Source organism: Tiliqua scincoides, chromosome 14 (assembly GCF_035046505.1).
Source record: "Tiliqua scincoides isolate rTilSci1 chromosome 14, rTilSci1.hap2, whole genome shotgun sequence".
In the NCBI taxonomy this organism is placed as follows: domain Eukaryota; kingdom Metazoa; phylum Chordata; class Lepidosauria; order Squamata; family Scincidae; genus Tiliqua; species Tiliqua scincoides.
In genome coordinates this window covers 15,055,784-15,067,910 of record NC_089834.1, presented here as the reverse complement: position 1 = coordinate 15,067,910, position 12,127 = coordinate 15,055,784, and the positions used below count along the sequence as shown (strand labels likewise).

The window sequence follows — 12,127 nt, the reverse complement described above, 5'->3', positions numbered from 1 at the left end:
GAGTAAGCCCCACTGAACAAAATAGGACTTCTGAGTAGACCTGCTTAGGATTGTCTCCTATGTGTTGCAAAGAATTCTGGAACCCGTCCTTACAGAAAGGGCTGGAGCTATCCAATGCTTTGTTGGTGTCTCCTTTGGCAAAAGGAAATGAGTGCTACAAACACACCCCTAACTCTGTCCTGCAACCACATACTTTCCGAACATCAAATGCACCCAACCAGCAGAACAAAACCAGCGGACGAAATCCTCCCCGATGACTTAATTGCAAAGTTACGGTAAACATTTAAGCTTTAATTGTCACAACACTATTAATTCAGTTGTGAAATCAATCTACAAGTAGTCCACTGACCAGAGTACATTGGTCAGACAATAAATAAAAAGGCATGAATCAGATTAAATTAACCCCCCAAAAAAATCTGCTTTGAAATTTTTATGGCTATTTAACATTTCTCTAAAGATCACAGGCTAAAAAAGATATACACCATTTTCTTCTGACCAAATATCATCATTTTTTTTGTACAGAACACACAATTTTGGTACACAGACCTTTTAAAAACTACCTAATACTTGAGATCAGATGTCCAAAACAGGATACGAAGTCACTATATTCAGTGCAGATAAACAGTGTTACGATCGATATATAGATATATATATATTTTTCTCTGCTTAACGACAAAAAAGAGATTTTTGTTTTTACTCAAGATGGCAACTGGCTTCGTAGTTAAATGAATTACCCGGAAAGTTAAAAATTGCATGCAGAACACAGTAAGAATTTTATGTTCTCCCACAGGAAACAAAGAGAAATGGTCAAGATAAGATGGTTAGCTGCCAAATACAAGGTTATTGGGAAGGGCTCAAATCACCAGCAAACAAGAGTTCACTTCTTCAAAGACATGACAGCAGAAATTTCTCCACATTATGCAAAGAAGCTTTGAAAGGCAAGTTCCACTTGGGGGGGACTGTATGGCAGGCAACTGTAATTTAACATCCAGTGTCACTTTTGGAAAAGAATTACATTGGGAATAGGGAAAAACTCAGTTCTCTGGGTGGAAGAGATTTGATAAAGGTTTAAGGTCGCAGGGAGATTCAGCACAGCAGCCTGCGCTTTGCATAAGCAGCAAACAGCTGAGGGCTTTCATGGAATTCCTTTGAAAGATCCCTGAAATCCACATGTAGGATCTCCCATGCAGCATGGGCAAGACCTCAGAGACTTCATTACATATAAACATGGGACATTGTGGTTTTTTAACTAGAGTTAGAAACTAGGGCTACCAAGCCAGGATCAAACTGTATTTCACTACCGTGGCTTGTTTCAACGCTGAACCACAGTTCCCTGGTTCTGCACGCAACACCGACCTGCAGTTTGCTCCCAACTTTTCACTCTCCTAATGTGACAGAGTGGGGAGCATGCAAGCTTCTGCAAGCATGTTCATACAGCCCGAAAAAGGGGTTTTCTTTGGTCACCTGAACCAGTCCACTGCAGCACCCCCAAGGCAAGCCTGATTAGCCATGCAAGGGAATGAGGTGCAAGATGGACTGCATCACTTTAGGATGGTGGGAAAATTCTGCTTTGGAATATGTCCCTGTGTCAAAAATAATCTCCCATTAAGTAAACTAGCACACCAGGGAGAAATGGAATCGTCTGGCTTGCCCCTCCCCCTGTTGTGCTGCTTTTGTACTTGCAAGTTTTCCCCGTACACCATCCAAAAATGTTATCTTCCACCTGCCATCTTAAGTGGCAGGACCCATAGGATCACTGCAGAGCTACACCACCTCATTCAAACTCCATCCACCACATGCTTCGGCCTTGGGGGATATTCATTGGTTAAATACAGCTGCCAAGGTTACCCTCTCCTTGGTAAAGTGCCTTCAGACATTCAAATAAAACAGCAGCACAACCTGCGGCCTACAGGCTGAGATTGCAAAAAATAGAATCAAGGAGCCAATTATAGCTTTAGCGGGAGAAAAAATAAGAGAAATTGCATTTTACAGGAATAAAAGCTTCACACATTACATTTACCTTCAAAAGCATCATAAGTATGCTGTGCAACAATGATCAAAAGCACTTTTCAAGTACATCGGACAATGGTTTGTGCATTGTGCTCCTGTCTAATTTTAAGACTATCCATATATGGGGAGGGGGCAAGAGAGAATACTAGGAAAAGACGTCCAGTTAGCCAATTTTACACACATGGTCCAAGCATATGGTACATTCATATTTACATCACCATCTCTCTCAATGAGAAGCTTATACATTGAAATGTTCTGTGTGTATAAAAATATATACATTCTTCCAGTGCAACAAACATGGCAAGCCAATTCTGGACACAAAGAATACAGCTTGTTATGAGCTTAAACAGAAATTCAGTGTCTCACTTAATCTTCCAGCAGCCTTTAGAGAAAGACTTCAGGGTGGGGGGCATTTGATGGCAGAAGGTGGCTGTGGTTGTCTACACACCTATTCAGGAGCAGGTTCCCCTGAGATGAAGGATATTTAGTCCAAAAGCAATTGGCAGTGGTGGGAGGGAAGAGGCGGAGAAGGGGGACAGATCACCCAAGGTGACATCCAGGTGCCACCACTTACCTCGCAGTTCACCAGCTGCCATCTCGGCTGCACTTCCTCCTTCCATGTTCTGGATTTGAAAGGCAGAGCGGAATAGAGTGGAAGAGGAAGGATGGGCTAAAACACTGAAGACCATCTAGTCTACCACTCTCCTCCACGCTTCCTTTCCCACTCTATTCCTGTCTTCCTTTCAAATCCAGAGAATGGCACCCCTTGCCAATCTACCAACTGCCTCAACTGGCATAATGGATGGGCGATGGATGATTTTTCTAAATCCCAAAGAGTGCATGCTATTTGGCATTATGATTTTTCAAATCGCTAAGTGCTCCTGAAGGGGAGGAGGGATGTGGATCTACAGCAACAGAAGGTCATACCCCAACACAGGACTTAGTCTCACTGCAAGTCCCACACTGAAATCCCAGCAACTACTGCTTGGAGAGCAGAAACTCTTCTCCTCAGCAAGGCTGCCTTTGTTTTGGGGGCACTCTAGCAAAAACCCGCTAACATGAGCAGCTCACGTTTACCAAAAACAACAAAATAATAATACAGAAGCTTAAAATGATTGCATTCTTAGAATACTGGTCTGCAACTAGTTTTGGCTGGAGTGTCACTTTGATCAGTGATGGAATATAATCAGTTAAGTGTTCCTTCTCCCAGCCCCAAACTCCCAGATTGCCCAAGGCCACAGTCACTGAGCCCTGCCTCTGACTAGCAAACTGGGGGGGGCGCATAATTTGCCTTTGGAGCTCCCAGCCGCTGATCCTGAAAGCAGAGCTTTCCTCCTCACACAGCAACTGGCCTCTCCAAAGTCTCACTGTGGCGGGGACATGGGCTTTCAGAAACAAAACCAAAACAAAAAGCACCAGATCTTCCTGAAGGTAAGATGTCTTTGTTTAAATTTATTGCTGCTTTTCGGTCCTGAGAAAGATTTCAGCAGCAACACCTTGGCAAGTTCTCTTCCTTGCTGCTTTTATTCAATTTTTTTTTCCTAAATAAAAGAGCTGCTTATGGGTCCTGAGGTTCTTTTCCTAATGTTTTTCTTTGCTTTTCTTAAAAGGAAATGCATAATTTAAAAATTGCTTCGGTTCAGAAAGAGTTTTATTGCAAAGGCCGATGTGTGCATAGCAGTGGGAGACAGGCAACCACACTTCTTGCTTTCCAGCCATGTTGCGGTTTAAAACCTCAGCTAAATTTTGATGGCGTCATATTGGGAGGAAAGGAGTCACCTAAGAACAGAGAAGTCCCATCCCTTTTGTGGCAGGAGGGCTTCTGCAGGAGATACTGCCACTATTTTGCACTCTTGCATCTTGATCAGAGCTCCAGCGTGAGCCAACTCCCCCATTCACTACAGTGGAGAGAGGGCGCATTGATTGGCACGTACACAGTTATCCTCTCTACCCAGAGTGAATGAGGGAAGCTTTAACAGATAAGGCAGGTCCATGGATGTACTGGAGCCCCCAGGCCTGCACTCAGTATGTGTTTAATCGAGCTAGAGAACACACACCCACTCTACAAAGCTTTTCTTTTGGTCTTTAAGAGGCTGTGGTGTCCAGGACATACCCCCACCCCGCCTTCTAAAAGCCAGGGTGAGCCATTCTCTAATTCAGCTAGAGAACCATCTTCCTGTACAATTATATGAAAAAGGCAACCTGAGGCAATGAGAATAAGTCACTGCTGAAAGAAAAACAAGGTTAACACTTGGTGGAAGCAAACAAAGAGGAAAAAAAGCTGACCCCCACAAGCAACATTGAACAGGAGCACTTGGCAGGATTCTTTCCAGCTTTCCTTTGTAAAATATCAGGTCTGCGTAAAGCTCCGTTGAATTTTCTCTTAGTAATTTTTAAATAGACTACTCAATATGCATTTATAAAAACTGGTTTCTGTTTTTACAAAAGATGTTTTCAATGCTTGGAAAAAAGTAAGCGGATACAACCCTACTCATGGAGGAAAAATCTCTGAATATACAGCTAAAGAATCTTATCTTACAAGTGTCATTTTTCTTTTCAACGCTTTATCTAGATAAAACTACTCTGAGTGGTTAACGGCTTCACATCCTCCTTTACCCCAGTGTCAACTTGTGGCTCACTAACGCTTCACAAACAAGAGACGGTGCTTAGCAATTTCCTAGAGAGCTGGTGTGAGAGAAAGCTAACCCTCTCCGTTCACTGGTCACCACCACCTCTGTCCATGTTTTCAATCACCCTCGAGAGACGTATATTCAGGAGTCTGATTTGGCTTTCGAGGTGGTCGATCTTCTCCTCCAGGGTGCTGTGGCTGTTCCTCCTCCAGTAGAAGCCAACCGGCCCGGTCATGAAGTAGACGGCCACGACAAAGCACAGGGGGAGGACTGCGTGCTCCGGCTCCCCCTCGTACTTCTGGAGGATGTACACGCAGGACAGCGCGAAGAGGGCGACCCGCACGATCCAGAAGAAACGGCCGCACAGCACGTGCAAGAGATAGAAGAAGAACCCAAGGAAGAGGGACACAAGCCAATAGGCAAGCAAGATGGCACCGATCAGCAGAAGGGCACGGGTGGGATTATTGGTGACTGCTCCGGGGCTGAAGTAGTGAGTCAGGTTGGAGGCTGAAAGTTAAAATGGAGACTTTGTCAGATATAGCTGCTGCCCGTATGGAGATTTAAAGCAACAACTGCCAAAGAAAAAGTAACTGGCATTAACAATTCAGATGGAGCTGTGAATCAGGACTTCCCCAGTTTGAATTTCGCCTCTGCTATGAACTCACTAGGGAGCCGTATTTCCTCTCAGGTCGGCAATATGGGGATAATAAAACATGCTTCAGGGTCAAATCCTATCCAATTTTCCAGTGCCGCTGCAGCTGTACCAATAGGGTGTGCACTGCATCCTGTGGTGGGGAGGCAGTCACAGAGGCCTTCTCAAGGTATGGGAACATTTGTTCCCTTACCTCAGGGCTGCATTGCTGTTACAGTGGTGCTGGAAAGTTGGATAGGATTGGGCCCTTAGTTGATTTAATTCAGCTGCTCTTCGTGTTCAGTGGGCTTCTCTAAATGACTGTTCCAGAACACGAGCTTGTAAAATAAGCCCCCACCCCCCACCTTTGTTCACCAGAACTGCTAAGTGAAAACTGGTTCCGTCCTTCACACCTACCGTCAATCCCAAGGACATCCAGAAGATCTGTCCATATTCTCCAGAATGTGTCTACGAGGACATCTACACCATACACAAATCGCTCCGTCAGCCTGGAGAAAAACTGTAAAACAACAAAGTTATTTTCCAGAATCACCAGGAAGATTCTGACTTGAGACATGTCCGTGCTCTCGCTGGCCTTAAACCAAAGCAGCAGAGGTGTAAAGTGGGAGGAAGAAGCTAGAAACCATGTGGGCCTCGTAGCTTGATCTGCAGAGATACAACAAGAACATTCTAAGTTTCCTCAGTAGTCTCCAAGCCGTTCCCAAAAATTTTGGGATTCCTTGGATGCTGTTCAGTTAATGATCCTCAGTTAAATGATCAGGAAGGGTGGACAAGCTTCCCTGAAAGACAGGTTCTCCACCCCTATAGTGCCAAACAACAGGAGAGGATTGGGTTTGTTAGAGCATGGCTATCTGATGTTGCACCCCATATGTCTGCTGGGTTGCCTGCCAGTGACCAACTGCTGTCACCACCTTCTCAGTCAGCCTTCTCCTGAAATTTCCTTACAGCCTGCCCTGCTCTGTACAGTGCAGAAAATGAGGAGAGCAGTTGAGAGAGGGGGCTAGAGTGTCTCCCCTTCACCTTGCTTTTTCAGCAAGGGACACAAACAGAAAAGAAAGAAGGGAGGAAAGCAATAGAAAGGGATGGCAGGGAATTGGAAAGATGGCACTGATGCAAGGTGTGTGCCTGCCCCACCTGTTCTGAATTTTGGGGACATGCTGAAGGCACATGCCCAGGAAATGAGGGCGATAGCAAGGCCCAATAGATTTAGGTGAAATGGGCATATCCAGAATCCTATACACCATGGAGAAGTTCTGTGGGATCCCTCATGTAATTAAAATATTTCAGTGAATCTGGAAACTGCTGAGTGAAAAGTGTGTGCTCTCCTCTTGAATTATGAGCCAACCTCAGAATGCTCTGGTGGGAGTTCCCATAGCTGAGAAAAACTTCATACACTGATCCTATGCAGTTAGGCATTGCTCCACCCATTGATTTCAACAGGCTCAAGTGTAGCAAACTCTGCGCTGGGTGAGATGGTAAAAATGCCATATAAACTAGAAAGAACATACTGTATACTATACGTTTCATTAAACCCGTTAAGAAAATAAGCTTCGTTTCTTTTCAAGCTGTCAACAGATTCGCTACTAGCCTGTAAAGAACAAGCTCCCATCAACACAACCTTGATACGTTCACCAAAAATCTAACACTCCCACATACAACTAACGGTGAGACTCACAAAGAAGGTTACTGACGTGCAGGGTGTACTCCTTTACAGCGCAAGTCTACTCAGAAGTCAGCTCCACCAAGTTGGATGGAACTTCCTCCCAGGTATGTGTGTTTAGGATTCAGTTAGTACACAACAGTTATTTTAGGCGCAGCGCACACACCACAGCAAAACGTTTTGGTGGGGGAAAGTGAAATTATAACACACCCGCGTTCAGTACCAAAGCAAACTGAGAGGTCTGCATCACTCTTCCAAATACAATGCACCTTTCCAAAGTCTCCAACATTCACCTTTATCTAGGCATGCTTGCTGCCTTCATGCCACCTCAGACTTGTCTTCCAATTCATTTAGACCCCCCCCCCCCCCCGCAACAGAATTATCTGGCTATATTTGCTTTTCATTTAAGCCACTCTTCTGGAGAGGGTTAAAAATCTAACCTGTGTGCACAGCTGCCAGATCTACTGCTCAAGGTGACCCTCGTATAGGGAGCTGGCGGGAAAGCCTCGGGAAAATGTGGAAACTACCCAAGCATAAGGAGTCTTGTACTGCTATGAGGCTGCTGGGGCATCAGATCTGATGGGAAGCCTGAAAGCCACAGCTTCAGGAGGCTCAAAGTCAAGCTGAAGGACCTCCTACGCACCTGGTTCAAGCATCAGTATCAGGATTGAAAGAAAAGCAGCCCTGCTGTTGTCATTTTCTTACACTTGTGTTTTTACAGGGTTAAGGTGGCTGGCTTACAGCCCAATCCTATGCATGTCTACTCAGAATTAAGTCCCATTACAGTCAATGGGGTTTACTCCCAGGAAAGTGTGGATAGGATTGGGCTGTTAGCCTCTTGCTTGGTGCATGCTTTGAGATGCTCAGACCCTCTCAGACAGAAGCTCATGCAAAGCAAATGCAGACCCTCCAAGGGCAAGGACTGGGCGTTTTAGGACACAGACCTGACTCAGCCCAAGGTTAGGGGAGCTCCTGTCCTCCTCACCTTCATAGCCCTGGAATGCTGACCGAGGGCTCCTTCCTCCCATCTAACCACTGTGATGAGCTGTCAGCTTGAGCCCTTTCTTCAGGCTTTGCATGACCTATACCTTGAAGAGACAACCAAGCAGTTCACTGGGATGGTGGGGACTGAGGAAAAAGACGGTCTGCACATTTCCGCTTACTCCAAAGGGGGGAAGCCTATCCCCCCATTTGTGAGCATAATTTCATTAAAGGGCTACTAAGTACTGTATCCCTCATTTTATTTGCATGAAAGCTAACAAGCACACTAGTGATCCCCTCTTGGGGAAGGGGCTTTATTTGTGGAAATATGACCTTCTAGCTGCGGTTCGGGGACAAGAAGAGTTGGAGGCACCATCTCTAAAAAGCATCCATTTCAGAGCTTCCTTGGCAGGGCATCAGGGAAGACACTAAGTACAAGGTCAGGCAGTGCAGGCACAGAGAACCAAATGAGCCATCTGGCAGTCCAAAGCTATCCATACTTTCCTGCCAGTAAGCCCCATTGATTCTAATGGGATTTACTTCTGAGTAGACATGAATAGAATTGGGCTCTGGGTTGCCGTAAGGCCACTGTTTGGGGTTCTCTCTTCCCATTCAGAGTCCTCAGATGCTTCAAGCCTTGTCCAGTTGAAGAATATCCCCTCACCTATGCAGGCTGAGATATTCAACAGCCCCCCCTATAAGCACTGCTGCCCAAACCCAGTGACACATAAAGCCTCTTGTCCCCTTGGAGGATCCAATTCATTTTCCTGTACTTTCTTAAGGGAATCATGATAGAGTAATAGCTATAGTAATAGCTGTTACTACTATTAGTATAGTAATAGCTCCCAATCCTAATAGGCCCTCAAAGATCAGAAAAAGGGAATTTTGGGGGGTGCAGACTGCGGTGCAGCAGAGGGGTTAAGAAAAGCTGCATCAACCAACACCCCCACCCCCTTTTAAACACAGCTGCTAAAGGATAAAAGTGCTGACATCTGGACCCACTGCTGGGCAATTTGTGTACATAAAAGCATGTGTGATCGTTGCTCAAGTGCTCTTTTCCTGCTGGAACATCTGCTTAAACCCATTTTTGCCAGGCCCACAGGCGTATACATTTGATCCCTGTTGCGTATACACAACGTTGGGGAGAACTGGTTTGAGGAAGCAGAGAGCAGAAAAGTGACAGGGGACCGCACAATGAAATAGTTAGGTAATTTCCACACCAGTGGTAAAGGCAGGGGAAATGTCTACTATTGCATTGCTACTTCCTGAAATGGCCTTCTCCACCAGAAAAACAGTCCATCTTCAGGCCATTGCTCTGGGGATCTGCATGCTTTGTGAACTTCAAATGTTCCTCCGCTCACACATCCCCCACAAATAAGGAGGGTGGCTGCAAAAAGAACAGGGTACAGGAGCACTTTTCTTAAGGGTTGCAGAGAAGGAGGAACTTTGGCATGTGTCATGTGTAGTGGAGCAAACCACAATGAAGAGAAGCTCTGCTGTTCTCCCTTGACGCAACCACTGGGGAAGCCCATGTTCAGTCATGGTGTGAACTAAGTGGTGGTCTTGACCCACCAGCTGGAGACCTGCAGCTGGTCAAACTGGGATGAAGAAAACACCGCACCAGCTTGTATTAGCTACTTAGGGCCCAATTCTATCCAACTTTCCAGCCCTGGTGAAAAGGAACGAGTGTTCCCTTACCTTGTGAAGGCCTCCATAACTACCCTTCCACCACAGTATGCAGTGCAAACGCCATTAGCATAGCTACACCAGGGCTGGAAAGTTGGGTAGGATTTGGCCCTTAATTTTGTTATTAATTGAAAGTGTGGATCTGATCAAGACCAGACTAGCCAGTGTCACAAGGGAATCCCAGCAGGCATCCAGTGGCCCACCAGAAAGTGACTGATGCTCCACTGGTGAACTGGGATGGCCATTATTAGTATGACTTATTTGAGCATCTATTTATAAAATTTGCAAATAAATGTAGTTGGGCTGAAGGTTTACTGATACAGCTTGTCATTTCCCTTGCTACTTTCCTATACAACACCCACACCCACACACTTAGGTGTGCACCACTTAATGATGGGGATACATTCTCTGATCCCCATTGTTATGTGATTACTTGTTATGGAAACATTCAGCCCAATCTAGTGCCTTTGTTGTGTAAACAGACACTCCCTGGCTGCACAGGCTACTGCAGATAGTCTGCCTCTTCTTTGTGTGAAGAGGCAGCCCCTTTGTTGTGTGAACAGACACTCCACTGCAGGCTATGGGGGACCCAACATTATACAACACAACACAATATTTGACTCATTAAGAGCATCTTTGTGGTGTTTTGACCACCACTGTATGTGTGGTCCCTTTTTAAGGGGAAGGTTGTTGAGTGGGGCACACTTGTGTATGTATAAACACACACACGCATATGTGTGTGCATAATAGTAAATATGTATATTTATATATGCACATGTATATAGTAAATATTCTTAGTATTACTAAGAATACTTATATACTGCTTTTGAACAAGACTAGCTCATACAATAACTGTAGCATTGCTGTTGCTTATGCATTATAATTGTTCTAGTATAGTACTATATATAGCATACACATGGTATACATGGGGTTATACCAGGGGTGTCCAAAGTTTTTGGCAGGAGGGCCACATCATCTCTCTGACACTGTGTCGGGGGCCGGGAAAAAAGAATTAATTTACATTTAAAATTTGAATAAATTTACATAAGTTTAGCTAAATGAATACATTAAAGATGAACTTATATGAATGAATGAAGGTCTTGCAATAGCTCAAGGCCTATAAAAGGCCTTGCACAAAGCAAGACTGGCCTTTCCTTTGCTGCTGCTACTGCATCACAGATGTGAAACAACAAGCAGTGGAGGGAGCCCTCATCCCACAGCTCACATGAGAGGTCAAACAGTTGCCCTCATGCTGAGAGCAGTTGTGTCCGGCCAGTGTGGGCTCCAACAAATCTCCGGAGGGCCAGAGGCTCACTGGAGACTGGGGGCTCCTTGAGGGCCGCATTGAGAGGCCTCGAGGGTTGCAGGTGGCCCCAGGTCCGGGGTTTGGGCAACCCTGGGTTATAATAATGATAATAATGAACTCCATTTGTTCAAAAGCAGTATATAAGTATGATTATAACACACACACACACACACAATACACACCCAGTATATATAGTTATAAATATATACAGTTATATGTGTGCGTATTTGTTATATACTTATATATGCGTGTCTATAAATTTACGTATATGTGTGTATATATATATATATATATATATATACACACACACACATATATAGGTGTGTATACACATCCACATATGCACACATACATCCACATATGTATATACACATCCACATGCATGCACATGCATGCACATATATGTACACATGTGTATATTCGTACACACATATACATACACCCATTTGTCTGTATGTATATTTATACACACATATGTTTGCATATGTGAGTGTGTGTATGTATATACGCATGTATGTGTATGAACATATATATACACACACACACATATAGTGTTGCAATGGGGCGGGCGGGCGCATGGCTGACCCCCCCAGCAGGTGGGCGCACGCCCGACGGTCCTGCTCCCCACCCCGACCGACCTTCTGCAGCGCGTGGACGTTCTCGTCCGTATATAAATAGTTATATGTGTGCGTATTTGTTATATATTATATATATATGTGTGTGTGTGTGTGTATATATGTACATATATACTTACATATATGTATATATATACACACACACATATATAGGTGCATGTATACACATACACGCACATGTGCATCCACATATGTATATACACATATATGTACACTTATGTATATTCGTACACATATGTATACATACACACACATTTGTGTGCGTGTATATATACACATACATACGTGTGAGTATGTATATACGCATGTATGTGTATGTACACATGTACACACACGCGCATATAGCATTGCACTGGGGGGCGGGCGCGCGCACGGCTGACGTGACCCGCCCACCCCGCAGCAGGCGGGCGCGCGCGCCCCGACGGTCCTGCTCCCCGGCCCCGCCGGCCCCGCCCCCGCGCGCCCCTCCCCCACCGACCTTCTGCAGCGCGCGGACGTTCTCGTCGCCGAAGAGGCCGCTGACGGCCTGGAGGACGCCGCCCGCCGCCCTGCGCAGGCTGTTCTGCT

The 12,127-nt window shown here is 45.2% G+C and overlaps 2 protein-coding genes across 2 annotated transcripts in view; both read right to left on the bottom strand.

Annotated features, from left to right (window-relative positions):
- Positions 1–2,606, bottom strand: part of DHX37 (DEAH-box helicase 37) — a 26,597-nt gene extending 23,991 nt beyond the window's left edge. Inside the window, exon 1 of the mRNA XM_066610003.1 lies at positions 2,585–2,606. Coding sequence (XP_066466100.1) covers positions 2,585–2,606 — 22 coding nt within the window. The remainder of the gene's footprint in view (positions 1–2,584) is intronic.
- BRI3BP (BRI3 binding protein) lies at positions 271–12,127 on the bottom strand. The gene is made up of 4 exons (XM_066610029.1): positions 12,039–12,127; positions 7,938–8,040; positions 5,689–5,791; positions 271–5,147 (listed from the first exon to the last, which is right to left on the bottom strand). Exons 2-4 carry the CDS (start codon positions 7,941–7,943, stop codon positions 4,726–4,728), a joined length of 531 nt encoding a protein of 176 aa, XP_066466126.1. The 5' UTR covers positions 7,944–8,040; positions 12,039–12,127; the 3' UTR covers positions 271–4,725.

Coding starts and splice junctions, on each gene's coding strand:
- BRI3BP (XM_066610029.1), bottom strand. Junction 5,148..5,688: donor GGATGTCCTTGGGATTGACG/GTAGGTGTGAAG, acceptor TTTAACTTTCAG/CCTCCAACCTGACTCACTAC.